General features: G+C 52.0%; 7 protein-coding genes across 7 annotated transcripts; 4 read left to right on the top strand and 3 right to left on the bottom strand.

Moving 5' to 3' along the window:
- Nucleotides 1-988: 988 nt before the first annotated feature.
- TrAFT101_003551 (uncharacterized protein) lies at nucleotides 989-3,720 on the bottom strand. The gene is made up of 2 exons (XM_024903187.2): nucleotides 2,979-3,720; nucleotides 989-2,491 (listed from the first exon to the last, which is right to left on the bottom strand). The coding sequence occupies exons 1-2, from the start codon at nucleotides 3,417-3,419 to the stop codon at nucleotides 1,466-1,468; spliced, it is 1,467 nt and encodes a 488-aa protein (XP_024766690.1). The 5' UTR covers nucleotides 3,420-3,720; the 3' UTR covers nucleotides 989-1,465.
- On the top strand, nucleotides 3,493-3,927 carry TrAFT101_003550 (uncharacterized protein; the record flags this gene model as incomplete). Its single annotated transcript, XM_024907356.2, has 1 exon — nucleotides 3,493-3,927. One exon carries the CDS (start codon nucleotides 3,493-3,495, stop codon nucleotides 3,925-3,927), a length of 435 nt encoding a protein of 144 aa, XP_024766691.1.
- A 1,177-nt stretch (nucleotides 3,928-5,104) lies between these two features.
- Nucleotides 5,105-5,452, top strand: TrAFT101_003549 (uncharacterized protein; the record flags this gene model as incomplete). Its single annotated transcript, XM_066126918.1, has 1 exon — nucleotides 5,105-5,452. The coding sequence occupies one exon, from the start codon at nucleotides 5,105-5,107 to the stop codon at nucleotides 5,450-5,452; it is 348 nt and encodes a 115-aa protein (XP_065983025.1).
- An 864-nt stretch (nucleotides 5,453-6,316) lies between these two features.
- On the top strand, nucleotides 6,317-8,388 carry TrAFT101_003548 (uncharacterized protein; the record flags this gene model as incomplete). Its single annotated transcript, XM_024907357.2, has 2 exons — nucleotides 6,317-6,748; nucleotides 6,862-8,388. 2 exons carry the CDS (start codon nucleotides 6,317-6,319, stop codon nucleotides 8,386-8,388), a joined length of 1,959 nt encoding a protein of 652 aa, XP_024766692.1.
- Nucleotides 8,389-8,827: 439 nt separating this feature from the next.
- TrAFT101_003547 (mitochondrial 54S ribosomal protein uL30m) lies at nucleotides 8,828-9,712 on the top strand. Its single transcript, XM_024901671.2, has 2 exons — nucleotides 8,828-8,979; nucleotides 9,040-9,712. The coding sequence occupies exon 2, from the start codon at nucleotides 9,172-9,174 to the stop codon at nucleotides 9,433-9,435; it is 264 nt and encodes an 87-aa protein (XP_024766693.1). The 5' UTR covers nucleotides 8,828-8,979; nucleotides 9,040-9,171; the 3' UTR covers nucleotides 9,436-9,712.
- On the bottom strand, nucleotides 9,703-12,730 carry TrAFT101_003546 (uncharacterized protein). The gene is made up of 4 exons (XM_024898794.2): nucleotides 12,167-12,730; nucleotides 10,545-10,816; nucleotides 10,372-10,487; nucleotides 9,703-10,300 (listed from the first exon to the last, which is right to left on the bottom strand). Exons 1-4 carry the CDS (start codon nucleotides 12,563-12,565, stop codon nucleotides 10,128-10,130), a joined length of 960 nt encoding a protein of 319 aa, XP_024766694.1. The 5' UTR covers nucleotides 12,566-12,730; the 3' UTR covers nucleotides 9,703-10,127.
- A 420-nt stretch (nucleotides 12,731-13,150) lies between these two features.
- On the bottom strand, nucleotides 13,151-16,570 carry MET26 (homocysteine methyltransferase Met26). Its single transcript, XM_024909311.2, has 4 exons — nucleotides 16,143-16,570; nucleotides 15,948-16,075; nucleotides 15,728-15,885; nucleotides 13,151-15,663 (listed from the first exon to the last, which is right to left on the bottom strand). The coding sequence occupies exons 2-4, from the start codon at nucleotides 16,018-16,020 to the stop codon at nucleotides 13,594-13,596; spliced, it is 2,301 nt and encodes a 766-aa protein (XP_024766695.1). The 5' UTR covers nucleotides 16,021-16,075; nucleotides 16,143-16,570; the 3' UTR covers nucleotides 13,151-13,593.
- Nucleotides 16,571-18,113: the final 1,543 nt, after the last annotated feature.

Here is an 18,113-nt window from a genome sequence, read left to right as displayed (position 1 = left end):
AACTGTGGGCATCAGACCTGGCCGAAGGGCGGTCAGTTAGCCACAGCGGACGGCTCAGTCAGTTTCAGCAGCCTCTTCTACCTGCCGCCTGCTCTCGGTGTCTCTTCCCTCTCTCGGTCTAATGAGCCCTCACAGCCCCTTTGTAAGCAGCACTGCCCTATCTTTGCTATTCTGCCTAGGTGTTTCATTTATTTATAATCCATGCATCGGTCCGGGCCCATCCCAGCGCATGAGCTGACTTATATCACATTACCGTCACCAGAGGGATCAAGAAGATGCTGCGCGGCTGACCTTTGCAGAGGACCGAAAGGATATGATGTGCAACGCCGTGGTGGGTGAGGAGAAGAGGGTGAGAGAGTGAGTGAGTGAGAGAGGATGCGAGAAGGAGAGAGGGGTAGAGAGCCGGAGTAGGCTTTCCATCCCAGAGCCTCCCATGAAGGACTAGAATGGCCGAGATGGGCAATTCTCTTTTCTCTAGGATTGTGCTGGATAGAATGAGGTGCTTTACGCCCATTGGCGCCTATCGCGACGAATTCGCGTTAGTAAAGACCGAGAACCCCGAGTATGGGAACAGCATATGGAGCACCCGCAGGAGGGAACAGATCGAAGCAATGGCTCCTCTGGAGGCCGCTGGGAGGTAGAACTTGCGTGCAAAAAAAGAGCCTACATTCGTCGACGACTTGGGCCCGCCACGTGGCAGGTGGCTCAGAAGATTGCCGGATTCTCTCTCGCGCAGATACTGTATATGCCCCAGAACGGAGTACAATGGTACCTTTACCCATTTGCGAAACATACGCAGATAGATGCCTTGAGACAGGCTGGGAATGGCGTCGGAATACTAGATAGCACATCGCCGGGCATAATTTTGCTCCTCGGGTTCGAGCAAATCTCTCATCTCGTATCCACAATGGAGTTCGTTCCGCGGGCGTGGTCTAGGCACAATTCAGGCAGGCAGCACGTCTAAAGACGCAAACTACGGCCACGTCCATCTACTAAGGTGTCATCTAGATGGTACCTGGGTATGCTCGTACTGCGCAAGGGCACTTTTGTCATTTAATCCTGTATGCAGTTCTCGTATAACCCACATTAGTGCCTGCTATTTTCTCTTGGCTCTACGTCATTTGGATAGGGCGACAGAGGCTCGACAGCTACATCGGCTAAACGGCATGGAGATATCATATTGAATTTGTATTATCATGTTTGTTTGTGTCGTTTGTGTCGTCTCCCGCAGACATCCGCTTTCCCTTTATCCAGCCTTGTGCTTCCTTCGACACACACATTTTTTCTTCTTCTTCTGTGAAAGTCTTCCCAAGGCTATAAAATAACAAAATAAGCTTAACCCCACCATCCCGTCTAGATTGCAAAATACAAGAACGCAACAATATTAACTTGAGCTGATAAAAAGTAGCTATATCGTTGTCCGTAATATGACCCCCCTTTTGGGTCCATGTTTTACTCCCCCCACTTAAGCCTTGAACTCCTCAACGTTGCTGCTCTCCCACTTGCCGGGGATGAGAGCCAGAGGAACAATACCGGAGACGTGCATCTCAGGGCCAAAGATCTTGGCGTTAAGGCCAAGTTCGGCGGTGGCAGACTTCATGTTCTTCAGACCCTCCTGGTAGTTGGGGCCGGCACGACGCACCCAGATCTGAACGTTGTGCTCGATCAGCTGAGGAGCGACGTCACGGAGAGCGCGAATGACACCCTTGAAGGTGCTGGCGACGTTGGTGAAGTTGGCAATACCACCGCCGATGAACAGGACCTTGCCCTTATCGGACATGGGAGCGCGCAGCATCAGGTCCAGGACCGTGCGGGCGTAGTGGTAGGTTTGTGACTCGGTGGGAGCACCAGAGTATTCACCGTAGTTGGCCAGCTCGTCAGCGAAGCCAGCTGAGGCAATGGCGTCGGCATAGACGACGGAGGCACCACCACCAGCAACCAGAGTCCAGATACGGCCGGTAGGGTTGAGAACGGTGAGCTTCAGAGAAGCACCAGTCTTGGCGTCCAGCTCAGCGATGAAAGCCTCCTCCTTGGAGAGCTCACGGCCGAAGGGAGCAGGGAACTCCATTGGGGGACCAGCATCGATGCTGACCTTGTCGCCACCAGGAGCAATGTTGGTGAGGCCAAGGGCAGCAGGAGATCGGGCAATAGCCCACTTGACACCGCACTCGAAGTCGGCAGTCTGGTCGAGCTTGGCAGCAAGATCCAGGAAGTGGACAGCAGCAGAGGTCTTGTCCTCGTTGGGGATCACAACCAAGGGGTTGATCTCGAGGTAGGTGAACTGGCAGTCCACATAGACGGCGTACAGCCGAGTAATGAAGTCAACCAGGACATTGTGAAGACCAGAGGGAATGTTCTTGAGAAGGGCAGCGGCAATCTCCTCGTTGGAAGGGTACTCTGAGAGATCCACGGGGATCAGGAGCTTCTCTGCCTTGGCGTCGACATCACCGACGTCAACACCACCCTCGTGGGTGAAGAGAATCCAGTCTCCCTAAAACAATTGAAAAAGATAATGTCAGCAAGCTTGTTTTGAGAGATGGCATATAACTGATAAGATATGATGGGAGCTGAGCTGTGGATGGAGTTGAGATGTGGTGTGTAATCGCGCGAACAGGGGTGCGGCTAAGTCCTGTCCAGGACCCTCCCTATTGTGACATCCGTTCGTCCGCCCGGCCTCTCGTTTCGGCAGGCTACGGAGACAAATTTCACACCGAGTGCAAGCGCCATGACCTGCTATATATAAAGAAAATCCTTCTTTTGCCCGAGACCTTTACATCTCACCAATCTTCTTTTAAATTTCAACTGTGGGTTTTTTTTTCCAACCTTTCTTTGTTGTCATTCACCATCAGAGTCACTTGACTCTATCCAGATGAGCAGCATGTGGCGCTTCCGCAGATGGTGTGTTTGTTGAAACATTTCAAAAAGAATGAAGTGAAAAGGAAGATGAAATGAAAAAAAAAAGAGGAAAAATCACTCACATCGCGGACTGAGTTGATGTTGATGTAGTACTCTGTGTCTTGAGGGTGAGGAACAAAGGGCTCTACCAGGAACTGTCGCAGAACACCAGATGTGTGCTCGACCTTCTGCTCCTTGCCAGCTCGCTCAGCAACCCAGGCCTTGGCCTCGGGCCAAGTCTTGTTCAGGGCCAGCAGACCGCTCTTGCCTCGTCGCTTGATGAGCTGATCGGGCTTTGCAACAAACTTGGCACCGGGCTGGAGGAGCCAGGGGTAGGTAACCTCGGCCTGGTTCAGGACGTCCTCAACGGCAGCATCCTCAGGGAAGGACAGTGAGGCGAGTCTGGCAGGAGGGTTGTGAGTGGTGGGCGCAGGAAGAGGACTCGGCTTGATGACAGGAGCACGGGTCAGGTGGTAGTTGAGAATGGCCTTGCCATCGGCCTCGAAGATCGACTTGGCGGACATTGTGATGAGCTGTGTCTACGACGAGAAAGAAAGAATTCGGAAGTGGGATGAGTGAAGGAAAGCCTAGTCTTTTATGCCGTCAGCAGATGTTGAGGGACGCGATGATGGAGGAAACGAAGGACGGGATTCAATTGCTGCTGCACCAGCGCGAGTGCATTACTCAACCGCAGAGGCAAGCTTGGGCACCGAACAGCCGGGAGACGCAATTGGATTCAAAAGACGACCAGGAGGCAACGAGCAATCTATCCAGGACCAGAGCGATTGGAGGGGCAAAACCAGTTACAACTTACCGCAAAGCAGAGGATTCAAGCGACTACGACGTGCAATTGCAAAGTCGAAAAGCGAAAAGGCACGGAGAGTTGGATATCTGACGAAGAAGGGAAAGAGAAGGAAAAGTGAGCCTAAAGACCAAGAGGTGGATGGCAGGAAGAGGATGACTTTCAGCCTTTCAGAAATTTGGGCGACAAGACGACAGCTCCACGTTGGCCAGCTCGCAGGAGGGGTTTGAGGGGTGATGGAGCTCAGCATACAGATTTCGGGGGGCAGTACTTTGGGAGGGCGGTCAGGGGGGTGCTTGGTGCCTGGTGCCACTAAGGGTCGGAGGTGCGTGCCAAAGCTGGCGCCAGCCGGGTGCGCATCTCACAGCGACGCCAGGAAAAAAAAAGCATTGGGGCGAGGGAAGCTCAATGGGCTTGCCATTGCTCTAGCTCGAGTACCGGTACTTTCAGGAGTCGTTCCCCCCAGTTGTTGAGAAGGCCCAAGTGGATCGCCATGATTTTGATTTTTTTTTTTCGCAATCGGAATTGGATCTCAGCCTGCGTCGTTTTCGCTCTGACGCCGGAGAGTTCCAATTTACCACAGCGCACATGCGCCGACTATCGCAACGATGGCTTGCAAGGATCTCGGGACCGTAATTTCTGGCGCCGAACGCATTCCGCGGGATTCTGGAACCTCCGATAATACGGGCTTATCTGGATTGTGCTATCCCCGGGTCTTTACGAATGACTTACTTTTCGGAGCCTTGCCCTGGCTCAACCCCCCTCTTGTTCGCCCTCACGGTGATCGACTGATCAGTGATGGATGGGGTTTTAACGTTTGCATGGGGGCTGCAGCAGAGCCCAACAGAGACATGCTTTTGCTGCAAGGAAGCCTGGGAGCGTGCTATTGAGCGGCTACTGGCCATTATAGTGGGACAAGGCTGAGGGGGGCCGTTTTCGCGCTGCGTCCAGGACGTCTGCGTTGCTGTACAGTAGCTCAGGCACAAGCACAGCAACGTATTCGTACCCGTTCCAAAAGCGGTGGGGACTGGCTGCCGGCTCACTAACCTAAACGTCTGTCTACTGTAATCAGCGTTGGGTAGAGCAAGGGCCCAGGGCGTCAGCCACCATAGAGTGGCCTCCCCACCATGGCTGCCCCTCCATTTCTAGCGCACAGCATTCGAGTTTCCAATGAAATGCATCTCGACTGCCGGACGATGCTAGCGGCATCAGCTGCCTAATTTTGGGACGGGAGAGCAAAGCGCAGCACACGAGGTACCCGAGACGGAACAGTTTGGATTCCTGGATGCACTCCAGCCAAGACCGTTGCTTCAGCGGCCCACGACCTTCCATTTCAACCCTTCAATGGCAGTCACGCGCATCCGGCCACAGCAGCGTGACCTCTTCTTATCTTGATTCAAAAAGTCAATGGGGAGCAAGGAGCGCAAATGCTCTTCTTGTGGTGGGAATATCCGATACCGCATTCGTTGCGATGGAGAGTGGCCCGTTGAGGTACCGATACCACCGGGTCCAAGCCGTGTTAGCGGCCAGTGGCTGATGGACCGCGACCGGGTCTTTGTCCCCCTAGTTGGCTGCTATTGTGTCTCGAGCCTTACGGCGCTGCGATTCAACATTCATGATTTACCCCAAAAATCTTCCCCAACTCCTTTTGTGGCTGTTGCCGTGCGGATTTGGCTCCTGGCGCCCACCATTCCGCCCCCTGAATTGGAAAAAAATACATTGCTGGAATCTCCCTTATCTGGTGAGGGAGCATAAGAGCCAAAAAGAGGGACGCCAAAATTAGACTGCTACGCCGCAAGGAGCTGTGAGACGGACACACCATTCCTACGATATAATTCTCTCTCATAGTGCGTCAGCATCGGCGATTTGCGTTTCACTCTGAATTGAGGTAAGCAGCTGTTCTGCTTGTTTGTTTTCATCTCCCTCTCGCTTTCGCACAGGGCTGTATGCACCACACAGGCACATGCTGGTCGGTCCCCGATCGACGCTTTTGGGTTCCGTTAGGCGAATGCGATAGCAGCGCGGCTTCGCTGGCCGTGCCCCACCGGCGCCTCGCAGGTCCCCACCGGGCTCGCAATTCGTACCGAGTACGTGCACCAGTCCTGCGGGCTGGTACAGGGCGCGCCGGTCGCACAGGGTAATACAGGGTGCAGTCGGCGGCTTGTACTTGGCTGGGCGGTACGAAGTACAAGTGCGGATACGGCGCATGCCTGGCAGCCCATCCGCTGAGCTTCGGCCCCGCTATGTGCTCTTGGTGGCAGCAGCTAAGCAGCCCTCCATGGTCCAGTTGTCACTGCTCTCCTGAAATCTGGCTGGTCTCCCGCTTCTAGGCCTCTCTCCCCCCCATTGAAAGTTGCCTTTTGTCAATTCCTCTCCTCCTTCTTCTCCATCTCTCGCCTCATCTCCATCTCTGTTTGTTGTGGTTTCTGCCTTGGTGGGCGCAACGCAGTACGGCTACAATCAGTCCTTTTGTCCAAGCTCAGCTGTTAACCAGTGCTTTTTTTTCTGCAGGACTCACCCCGCCATTTTTTTCTCCTGCTTTAATTCTCTTTTCCCCCTCCTCCATTCCCCCAAACCAGCTCCTCACGAGAAACCTCTTGACGAGCTCACGCATCCATCATGTCCGGCTCCAAGAACACCCTGTCGGCCAACGACAACATCCAGCGCTTTGCTGCTCCCAGCCGACCCCTCAGCCCTCTGCCCGAGCACGCTCTCTTCTCGGACAAGACGCGATGCTTCGTCTACGGCCTGCAGCCCCGAGCCGTCCAGGGCATGCTGGACTTTGACTTCATCTGCAAGCGAAAGACCCCCTCAGTCGCCGGCATCATCTACACCTTCGGTGGCCAGTTCGTCAGCAAGATGTACTGGGGCACCAGCGAGACTCTGCTGCCCGTCTACCAGCAGGTCGACAAGGCCATTGCCAAGCACCCCGATGTCGATGTCGTGGTCAACTTTGCTTCTTCCCGAAGTGTCTACAGCTCCACCATGGAATTGATGGAGTTCCCTCAGATCAAGACCATTGCTATTATTGCAGAGGGTGTTCCTGAGCGAGTAAGTCCTGTTTTACCTTGATCTTCCTGCCCCTCTTAAATTTTCGAGCTTTGAGAAGCAGAAGCCGCAAAATAGCCCAATTGGAACCCAATTAGCTAACCACCTGTTCATAGCGAGCTCGTGAGATCGCCCATGTCGCCCAGAAGAAGGGCATCACCATCATTGGGCCCGCCACCGTTGGTGGTATCAAGCCCGGTTGCTTCAAGATTGGTAACACGGGTGGTATGATGGACAACATTGTTGCCTCCAAGCTGTACCGCAAGGGTTCCGTTGGCTACGTCTCCAAGTCTGGTGGTATGTCCAACGAGCTCAACAACATCATTTCTCAGAACTCCGACGGCGTCTACGAGGGTGTCGCCATTGGTGGTGACAGATACCCCGGTACCACTTTCATCGACCACCTGCTGCGATACCAGGCCGATCCTGACTGCAAGATCCTGGTTCTCCTTGGTGAGGTTGGTGGTGTTGAGGAGTACAAGGTGATTGACGCCGTCAAGCAGGGCATCATCACCAAGCCCATTGTTGCGTGGGCCATTGGTACTTGCTCCAGCATGTTCAAGACCGAGGTTCAGTTCGGTCACGCCGGTTCTTTTGCCAACTCTCAGCTTGAGACTGCCACTGCCAAGAACCAGGCCATGAAGGAGGCTGGCTTCTACGTCCCCAACACCTTTGAGGATATGCCCGCTGTGGTCAAGGAGGTCTACGAGAAGCTCGTCAAGGCGGGCACCATTGTTCCCCGATCTGAGCCCGTTGTCCCCAAGATCCCCATTGACTACTCTTGGGCCCAGGAGCTCGGCCTCATCCGAAAGCCCGCTGCCTTCATCTCTACCATCTCCGATGACCGTGGCCAGGAGCTTCTCTATGCCGGCATGCCCATTTCCGATGTCTTCAAGGAGGATATTGGTGTCGGTGGTGTCATGTCTCTGCTGTGGTTCCGCCGCAGACTGCCCGACTACGCCTCCAAGTTCTTGGAGATGGTTCTCATGCTTACTGCGGATCACGGTCCTGCCGTCTCTGGTGCCATGAACACCATCATCACCACCCGTGCTGGCAAGGACCTTATCAGCGCCCTCGTTTCTGGTCTGCTGACCATTGGTTCCCGATTCGGTGGTGCCCTTGATGGTGCTGCTGAGGAGTTCACCAAGGCCTTTGACAAGAACATGAGCCCCCGTGACTTCGTCGACAGCATGCGCAAGGCCAACAAGCTGATCCCCGGTATTGGCCACCGTATCAAGTCACGAAACAACCCTGATCTGCGTGTTGAGCTTGTCAAGGAGTACGTCCGCGCCAAGTTCCCCAGCCACAAGCTGCTCGACTACGCTCTGGCTGTCGAGACCGTCACAACCTCCAAGAAGGACAGCCTGATCCTCAACGTTGACGGCTGTATCGCCGTGTGCTTCGTTGACCTGATGCGCAACTGCGGTGCCTTCTCATCCGAAGAGGCTGAGGACTACCTCAAGATGGGTGTCCTCAACGGTCTGTTCGTCCTGGGCCGAAGCATTGGTCTCATTGCCCACTACCTCGACCAGAAGAGACTGCGCACTGGTCTGTACCGTCATCCTTGGGATGATATTACCTACCTGCTGCCCAACCTCAGCGAAGGCCGGGGTACTGAGGGCAGAGTGGAGGTCCAGATGTAATTTGAAGCTGAATGGAAATGAGAGGAGCGTTAGAAAATCTTTTATAGCAGCTGTGGGTATTGAATGGATTTGGGAAGGATTGGTGATTTGTAAAGGATTGAACAGCGTCACAAGTACGCTGCGGAGAAACATTATGAAGTATTTAAATCATATTTTGATTCATGACAATAGAACAAAAAATTAATTCACCACGGCATGATTATCTGTGACTATTCTTAATGCTTATTCGTGAATAACGAAATTTCAAAACACTTTTTTTGCAATGGATAAAGAATTTACTCACTTGGGTTAAACTGTATCCCAGGTAGGACTCGTAGAAGCTGTAGTAAACCATGTACATCATTCGAGATTTTGTCACGTGACCTAGACAAGGCTGTCCCTTGAGAAGCTAGGTGATATCTTATCGCGCAACCACCAGCAACTTTATCGCGGGCTCAACCCACTCGAAGAAACAAGCCGACCTACGAAGCGACGAATCGAATTCTCCCTGTAGAGAAGCAAAGAGGAAGCAGGATTTGAAGCACTGTATTGCTGCAAGATCTTATTTGTGTTACTGCCGGCGAATTGGGACACTCTTGCTTTAAGGAATCGGTACGGACAGGCTGCACCTTTTTTGGCTAGGATGCATCATTTTTGCTAATCATGCGACAGCGACAATCGAACATCAAGGAGTTATTCGGACGACGACGAATAAGTCTTGCCTCGTCTCGCTTCGCCTCACCATCTGAAAAATCAAATTCCGCTAAAATACCAAAAAACACCGAGAACGAAAAAAAAAACACAATGTCCTTCTTCCGCATCACCCTCCACCGATCCGCCATCGGCCTTCCCGAGCGCACTCGCGGCGTGCTCCAGGCCCTCGGCCTGCGCCGACGCATGCAGACCGTCTTCCACCCCGCGGAGCCCCAGTTTGCGGGTATGATTATGAAGGTCAAGGAGCTGGTACGCGTGCAAGAGGTGGAGAGGAGGTTGACCAAGGGCGAGGTCAAGGCGGAGAGGACGCCGGAGAAGGGATTCTATATTGAGAAGGCGGTGCGACGGATGTGAAAAGGGGTTTTTTTTTCTTGGTGTTTTTCTTTTGGTCATGAGCGTTTTTGAGTGGTATGATCTGAGGGTGCTTCGTTGGGGGTGGAGCAATGTGTATATATGTATGTAGATGGCTTGGGTGATATATGTCAAAAAGAACTGTACGATATTGTAACGGCAACAATGTACGAAAAGATGGAGAAGATTAACTTGAAAATGGTGGCATGAGAATGGGACGTGCAGTCACGCAGCGGCTAGGGATATAGACAAAAAAACAAAACGATTTGCATTACTTTGTAGCTATATCCATCTCCTTTTCATCTCCCTTCTGCTCTAACTGTGTGATTGAAAAGAAGAAAGTCACAATATCATCACATTAACACCTTGCTATCCAGCACCCATTACCGGTGAAATCCGTTAGCAAAAAAAAAAAAAAAAACAAAAAGATAATCCTACAACATAATGCCGAGGGGGGTTGGTGAAATGGGAAACCAATTTTGAGCCAGTGAGCCGCTGTCACCGCCAATTCCCAGCCCACTAGTTTGATACTAACTTTTAAAGGAAACACAAAGACGAAAAAAACACAATGTAGAAAGTAATTTAGCCAAAAGGAAGTCTTGAAAAAGATCCTAGGGACGTATGAGCAGTGGCGTGGCGCGTTTTCTTTTCGCCCACTCGTACCTTTGAGAGGTTGAGACGAAACGAGGCACGATTTAAAAGCTCCTTGCTTTATCAATGTACTCCTGAGATGGAGTCTCGTACTCGTTAACAAAGTACGTTTCGCAGTTGCGCCCTAACCAGGAAGTGAACTTTCCAATCTCTTCTCTGAGGCGTGACACCGACTGCTGATCCATATTGGTCTGTGCAAGGAGTTCAGGTAATGAGACTGCGTGGCAAAAAGTTAGCTAAAACAAATGCTTTTTCAGGTAACTAAGCGCGACGCGGCATATGACGAACCAATTAAGCGGGCAAGATGCTCCGCACCATAAACATCACAGACATTTTTGTACTGAGGGTTCTCCTCCGCGTTGTCCCAAAGTTTCCGCACATCCATGTACTGGTGGCGTTCAAATCTATATATTAAACTTTTAGCAGATATTCAACAAAGCTGAAGGAGAAGCTTCACGTACCTGTAAAGAAGTATTCTGCTCAGAGCCTTCTCGAAATATTCCCTAAACCCGGCAATAACCTCTTCTAGGATATCCATACTCGAAGATCCCTCTTCCCTTCGTGGCCGCTCAACGGCAAGATAATCTTCGAAGATTTTGGACACTGGTTTTGGATGGGGCAGGGGAACAAGTTGGTTGTTTTTAGTAATGTTCTCCCAATCATCAACCAGCATGGCCTGAACATGATCAGGAACAGATATGTTGATCATTGGCTTACTGTGGAAGGCGTCTTCCTATGGAAATAGTTAGAATATGTTTCAGCAGCTTATGGTACAATTGATGAAGGTAATAAGACAATGACTACGAGAAATGAGGCCATGAAAAATCATTGATGAAAGAGACAGGAAACACAAAAAACACAAAAAGTAAGGGTTAAGAAGCTACTGGCTTCTCTAAACTAAGTGCGGCATTATAAAAGTGCTCTGGGTATTTACCGGGTGGGGTTGAGCTTGAGTTTGATCTTGGTCGGAGGTTTATTGCCATTGAATTCGACCAGAGGCTTCTTGACAATGAACTTGATCCGGCGCTTCTTGACAGGCGAAGCTGGCTCAGATTGCGCGATTGCTTCGGGAACCGGTGACGGACTCCCGATACGAGCTCGTGGACACCTCTTCGACCTCGTCCGTCTAGGAACAGGACGAGAATAAGCGTAACGGTCGTCCCAAAGAGGCCTGTTATCCTTACTAAGATAACGATGGCCTTCCTTGGGTAGCTTGACCAAGTGATCAGGCGCTTCCCGAAACCGCGTTGGCTTTTTGTTCACCCTGCGGCGTGGTAATGGGGAAGCTTTGGGAGACGGAAGGGGGGGAAGAGGAAGAGAGTCCTCGATACATCCTCGAATGTTGGATGTAGGAGCCTGGCCCAGGAGGAAGCTTTTGGTGTTCATTGCAAATTCGAGCGAAAAAGAAGTGTAGTAAGTGAAATGAAAGGCGTCGTAAGAACGTCGATAGGGTAGAATGAGAATATCGATAGCTGAGAACAAGAATGTCGAAAGGAGAAAATAAAACTGTCTGTAAGGGCGTATGATATATCGACGAGGGGAAGAAGAAGACCACCAAACTTCGGGCTCTCTCATCTAAGTTTGAACAAAATATTCATCTTTTTCAGACTTTGGGGCTAAGTATTCTTCCCATCTCAAAATGCCGCCGAGCCATCATGAAAAGGAAGCTTAAGCAAGCCAAAGCTTCGTCAAAGACTCATGTTGCAAGAAGTAACGCGATATCAAAGTCCACTAGGACGGCTGTGACTTCCACTCTGCGCCTTGTTTTATAAAGCCAAAGACGCCGCTTTCCGGCCAGGAAAAAAGCCAAATACGCGCACTTAATCGCGTTTCCTAGGGTATACAGCGCCATGCCATTCCCGCAAAGCCCCGAGAGAGAACTACTCCGACCCGTGAGGCAGAAACTGAAAGCATCCTGGCAGACGCGGCCAAACAAGAAACTCAAACAACAAACGCTACATGGAAAGAACAAGAAAACAAAAGCAACACGCTTTCACCATAGAAAGACAAAAAAAGCTTCCGCTGAAGGACGAAAGAGATAACAAAGAGAGCTCCAGACGCTAAAAGGCAAAGCAATTCTTACCTGCTCAAGGTCCCAGTCCTTGCCTCTCCTACCGCCCCTGCCTCCCTGGGTCACGGCCGAACTTCGCTCCTCGCTGCCGCGCGCCGACTCGCCGCCGCTCTTGATGACCTTCTTGGGCACCTTTGTGGTTTTCTGCATGCTGGTCTTGAGCTGCGCGTGTAGCTGAGCCGCCAGCTCCTTGTGCTCGTCGTCAAAGGGGCGGATGCGGTCCACAAGAACCCAGTCGTCCCACGTGTTTTTCCACCCTTTGTAGTGAACCTTGTACCGATATCCTTCATTAGGCTTCTCTGCGGGCTGCACATCCATAATCTTGGCCTCATAAAGCATGTCCATGTGGAAGCATAGGACTTTTTCGTCCTTGCTGAATGGCGGAGGCGGCTGTTGTCGCGCAGGAGCCATGATGAAAACGAGAATGAGATATCTGGGACAAGGAACTTAACAGAAAATTCTGCAATGAATAACCTTTGACTTTCTGAAGGTAAAATTAAAATGAGTAGTGAATTGTGTAAGTTGAAAAAATGCCTTGCGCGATAGCCTCTAGTGAGATATCAAGATTTTGATGGAGTTGGAGTTGGGGATGGTAGTCAGGAAAAGGACCAGTACAGGGAGACACGTGAGTGAGATGGAAGTGAATTGAGCACAGAGTGGTGTCCGGTGCTGTGCCCCTGGTCTGTCCGGGACCGATGGGCACTAATGCCTTCTAGCCCCAGCAGCTCCAGGGCACTGTGCTGGGGCGATGCCAGCCTGGAATGGCTCGATACAGGCACCTGCAAGTGCCATTGGCTTAAATTTCAGCGGGGAGCGGCAGCATGGATGTCCAGAACGCCGGGAGACATGAATTTGCTAGACAGCCAACCACGCGACGCGAAGCCTCCCTGCAGAATGAGAGAGAAGAATGAGAGGGAAGAATCACGGATGGCTACTGAACGCAAATCATTGAACACAGCTTTCAAGTCATTCATAGTTATTGACAACGAAAAACAGCCGCAGAGGCGAATTTTCACCAGGTTAAAATCTCTTCTCTTTATTTTCCCAGGTTGAATCGGGGGTATCTATTACTACAAATCCTCATAAAATCTCATCATTTACCAATGTTTCGTCTCACCTCATAAACGCCTTGTTGAAGACTTTTCGGATAACCATCCTTAATGAACTATTGTTAAAACCACCAAATTGTTCTTCCTAATCAGAAGAATCAACGCACATATGCATATGTTGAATGCTCGCCTAACCGACCTTTCCCGAATCCCAAGCGATGTTAAAAGAACCTTTTTTTGTGCGGGTACCGTTGATAACCCGTTGTCATCACCTAAAACCATGCCCAAACGCCGATGTTGAAATCGTGCCTGGCTAAGGGAGCAATTTGTGCTCCCATCAAAGCCAAGCCTTCCTACATTGCAACAGTAGGAAGAGAAAAATTATTGTACTTATTTGCTGTACTTGGCACGGAAGTGCTTGGTGGCAGCGATCATGTTGGCCAAAGCCTCCTTGGTCTCCTTCCACTGGCGGGTCTTGAGACCGCAGTCAGGGTTGATCCAGAGCTGCTCAGGCTTGAGGTACTGGAGCATCTCCTCGATGCGGTCCTTGATCTCCTGCTCGCTGGGAACACGAGGAGAGTGGATGTCATAGACACCAGGTCCGATGTGGCGAGGGTAAGCAGAGTCAACGAAGACGCTCAGCAGCTTGGCATCAGACTTGCTGTTCTCGATAGACAGAACATCGGCATCAAGGGCAGCAATGGCGTGGAAGAAGTCCTGGAACTCAGAGTAGCAGAAGTGAGAGTGGATCTGAGTGGAGTCCTCGACACCAGTGGTGGACAGGCGGAAAGCCTGCACAGCCCACTTGAGGTAGGCATCACGCTCCTTGCCAGAGCGGAGAGGGAGACCCTCACGGAGAGCAGGCTCATCGACCTGGATGACGTCAATGCCGGCCGCCTCAAGGTCGACAACCTCGTCACGGAGAGCCAGAGCAAGCTGCTCAGCCTGGACAGACTGGTGAACATCATCACGAGGGAAAGACCATCGCAGGCAAGTGACGGGTCCAGTCAGCATACCCTTCATGGGCTTGCTGGAGACAGAGACGGCGTACTTGGACTCCTTGACGGTCATGGGAGCAGGGCGGGAGATGTCACCGACAATGATGGGGGGTCGGACGCATCGAGAACCGTAGCTCTGAACCCAAGCGTGGGTGGTGAAGGCATAGCCGTCCAGGCGCTCGCCGAAGTACTGAACCATGTCGTTTCGCTCAGGCTCACCGTGAACGAAGACATCGAGGCCAAGCTCCTCCTGGATCTTGACGTTGTCACGGATCTCCTTCTCAATGAAGGAGTCGTACTCCTGGGCGGTGATCTCGCCCTTGGTCAGCTTGGTTCGCGACAGACGAATCTCCTTGGTCTGGGGGAAAGAGCCGATGGTGGTGGTGGGGAACAGGGGGAGCTTGAGCTTGGCCTGCTGGGAAGCGATACGAGCAGGGAACTCAGACTTGCGGTTGTAGTCGGCAGGGACAATCTTGGACTGGCGATCCTTGACCTTGGGGTCGTTGGTGCGGGGAGAGGTAGCACGAGCCTGGATAGACTTGGCGTTGGCCTCGAGCTGCTCACGGACGGCAGCAGGGCCCTCAGTGACAGCCTTGGCAATGACGGCAACCTCGACGGTCTTCTCAGAGGCGAAAGAGAACCAGTCGGCGATTTCAGCATCCAGCTTCTTCTCGCTAGCCAGGGTGTGGGGAGTGTGGAGGAGAGAGGAGGAGGTGGCGACAATGACACGGTCCTTGCCGAGCTTCTGGACAGCGCTCTCAACAATCTCGATGGCGCGCTTCAGGTTGGTCTTCCAGATGTTTCGTCCGTCGACAACACCAGCGGACAGGACGGTCTTGGGGCCCAGAGCACCAATAACGGTCTCAAGCTGCTCAGGGTTGCGGACAAGGTCGATGTGAACAGCGTAGACGTCCTTGGGGACGAGGTCAAGGTTGTGGACGATATCACCGAAGTAGGTGGTGAAGACGAGCTTGGGGATCTTGTCACCCAGGCTGGCGAACTTCTCATAGGCAGGCTTGAAAGCGGCCTTGGTCTTGGCGGGGAGGTCGAAGACGAGAACAGGCTCATCAATCTGGACGGTCTCGGCACCAGCCTCCTTGAGCTGGACGAGAAGCTGCTCGTAGACGGGCAGAAGCTTCTCGAGCAGGTCAATGGGGTCGACGGACTGGCCACGGTCGGCCTTTCCGAGGTGCAGGAAGCTCACAGGGCCAACAAGGACGGGGCGGGTGACAATACCGGCCTCCTTGGCCTCGTTGAACTCAGCAACGGCCTTGGGGGCAGCAGACAGCTTGAAGGTCTGGTTGTCCTGGAGAGTGGGCTTGACGTAGTGGTAGTTGGAATCAAACCACTTAACCATCTCCAGAGAGGGGACGTCGACGCCTCCCTTCTGGTGGCCACGGCCCATGGCGAAGTACTGGTCAACAGTGTCAAGACCATCCTTGGTGTAACGCTCAGGAACAGCCTGTGATTTCAGCGTTAGCATTCATCGTTCTAAGTAAGAGACAGGGCGGAAATCTGTAACATACACCGAAGTCCTGGATGTGTGAGAGAACCTGGTCGTACAGGGCAAAGTCGTTGCTGGGGATGATGTCGACGCCGGCATCCTTCTGGATCTTCCAGTGAGCCAGACGAAGTCTCTTGGCCTCAGTGAGGAGCTCCTCCTGAGAGATCTTTCCAGCCCAGTCTACAAAATTGATTAGGTTAGAATGCTTTGTATGAGATCGAGCAGGAAAGAAGAAGACTAACAGTTTTCGGTGGCCTTCTTCAGGTCACGGTTGACACCCATGCGGGGGAAACCGAGAACCGCGGACTGAACCATCTTTGCGATTGGTTTGGATACGGACTTGACAAATTGGTTTGGATTGAAAGAGTCACTGACAACGTTAGTCGAGCTGGTCGGTAGGATCGGAGTTTACAGAGTATTGGAGATCAGAAGCTTACCAGGTATCAGCTGGACGGTCCTGCCTGAGTCGCAGCGGAAGAAGAGAAAATGAAGAAGAGTCCTTTACAAAACTAATGTAAAGAAAAGGACACGATGAGGAGGATGGGGAGAAGAAAAAGAAAAAGGAAGACAGAAAGGACAGGGAGAAAAGCTGGGCAGCGACCTAATAAGTGGTTTGGGGAAAAGCGCCGGGCGGGGGAGGGGTAAGACGAAGCGGTCGGGTTCTGCTTGGGTGCAGGCGCTGTGATCGGGGCTTTTCTTTTTCCAGTGGAGCCTATCACCGTCGACGGGCTGCTGCGTTCCGGCCAATTTGCTGCGCAGCTCCAGCCTGGCTGGCCATTGGCAGCTCGAGGAGTGAGAGCCAGGGGCGTCAACCAAATTGCGCGATTTGCGCCATCGGAGGTGGCTCCCCCATTGATTCTGCCAGAGGAGAATCTTATTCATTGCTGTGCGTAATGACAGGCTCTGCGATGGATCCCTGCCACGCCGTATTATCTGAAATTTCTTAGCGCATGGGCGGGGTGGTGCGAGACGCGAGCTAATAGCTCCCTACCACCGAATTCGACATGAGGTGCTGCGACTGGAGGAGGTACTCGTACCGCCGCGCGCGAATCCCACATACTGAGCGCGTTGGTACAGGTACACGCTACTGCTGATAGCTGTTAACACATGCAAAAATTGGATTTGATGCATTCTTCTGTTGAGATGCTCGTACTCGTACTCCGTGCAAACGAGGAGCGGGTGGGGACGATGGCGAGACAGGATTTGCAGTCACAGCATTCATCAATAAGGTAGCAACGATGCCTATTACTCGTGCTCGTGGGCGGCGGACGACAATGATTACAGGCAGTTTTTGCCTCCCGATTAGAGGTACAGTTGGCCGGTTGCTAGCGAGCCAAGTGCAGAAATTTTTGCAGCAAACCTCTATTGGCCTATGACACGAACCCCTCCATTGTACCTTGTGTGCTGCAGCAGACCTGGTCTTACTACAACAGTTTGGTCAACATTACCCGATTGCCACGGGGGGGCAATAAGCAATCGCTTTATCACCCAATACCTATGTAGGCTCAACTGACAGGTGTGCCTCTGCGATATGTACCCTCATGTAGCAGGAGTCCTAAAGCAGCAGATTGCAGATGGAATGCTGTTACAGGGAGGTGGACAATATGAAGTACCTTCCTGACCAGGTGTCTACCAGGCAGACACTCAACCGTCCAGTAACAGTGGTGGCATCTATGAGCAGCTAACTCAACCATAAGTTGGGTGCATAGACCCCCATCGAAATTCGACTAAGGACAAATAAGGGTCTTCCCAGATAACACTAGTAGACTACTGCACTTGGAGAAAAAAAATTGATGAGCTCCATTAGATCCGATCTCGCAGCCATGAGGCCAGCGAAAGAAAAAAGAAGCTTATGGAGCATTACGGCTGGTGATCTTCATCTTGCTAGTAGTAGTAGAAATCGTAGAACTCTCCGTAGAACTCTCCGCAGAGCAAGAATCGCCCCTAAATAGGTACTATGATACAAGGGAGAATGAATCTCTTGCATAGGTTAGTAGGTAATAAGCAGTAGCGAATCCAATTGAATCCTCTGCTTTGGCGTGGCCCGTCAGCGTCAGGCCCCCCAGACGAAAATTCCCCAGCTTCCAGATCTGACGCCCACTTCGACTGTGTCGGTTCATTCTAATCGCATTTTCAGTGGCACGTTCAACAGCACACCAGCTGCATATGCGCTGTAGAGATAGCATCTTCAGAACCCCCTACCCGAGAAGGCTCATACATAAACAGACTTACAAAGCTTCTAGAGCATGCAATCTAGCCTACCATCTGAGAAGTGATATCAATGGCGATGGTGTCATGCCATGGGTGCATTACTCTGTGAACCTAGTGGTTGGTGCCATGAGTACCCTGACATCCCACACCCGTACGACGGATTCCTCTTACCTGGCATAGCCCTTGGCCCTGCAGGG

This window comes from Trichoderma asperellum, chromosome 2 (assembly GCF_020647865.1).
Source record: "Trichoderma asperellum chromosome 2, complete sequence".
NCBI lineage: Eukaryota > Fungi > Ascomycota > Sordariomycetes > Hypocreales > Hypocreaceae > Trichoderma > Trichoderma asperellum.
Note: the sequence above shows the minus strand (reverse complement) of the source record. Positions and strands in the feature narration are given on the sequence as shown.

Coding starts and splice junctions, on each gene's coding strand:
- TrAFT101_003551 (XM_024903187.2), bottom strand. CDS start 3,419: ATGTCCGCCAAGTCGATCTTCGAGGCCGATGGCAAGGCCATTCTCAAC. Junction 2,492..2,978: donor ACATCAACTCAGTCCGCGAT/GTGAGTGATTTT, acceptor CAATTGTTTTAG/GGAGACTGGATTCTCTTCAC.
- TrAFT101_003547 (XM_024901671.2), top strand. CDS start 9,172: ATGTCCTTCTTCCGCATCACCCTCCACCGATCCGCCATCGGCCTTCCC.
- TrAFT101_003546 (XM_024898794.2), bottom strand. CDS start 12,565: ATGGCTCCTGCGCGACAACAGCCGCCTCCGCCATTCAGCAAGGACGAA. Junction 10,817..12,166: donor AGGACTGGGACCTTGAGCAG/GTAAGAATTGCT, acceptor CTATTTCCATAG/GAAGACGCCTTCCACAGTAA. Junction 10,301..10,371: donor GCATCTTGCCCGCTTAATTG/GTTCGTCATATG, acceptor TTTGCCACGCAG/TCTCATTACCTGAACTCCTT.
- MET26 (XM_024909311.2), bottom strand. CDS start 16,020: ATGGTTCAGTCCGCGGTTCTCGGTTTCCCCCGCATGGGTGTCAACCGT. Junction 15,886..15,947: donor GAAGAAGGCCACCGAAAACT/GTTAGTCTTCTT, acceptor TCAATTTTGTAG/ACTGGGCTGGAAAGATCTCT. Junction 15,664..15,727: donor CACACATCCAGGACTTCGGT/GTATGTTACAGA, acceptor CTGAAATCACAG/GCTGTTCCTGAGCGTTACAC.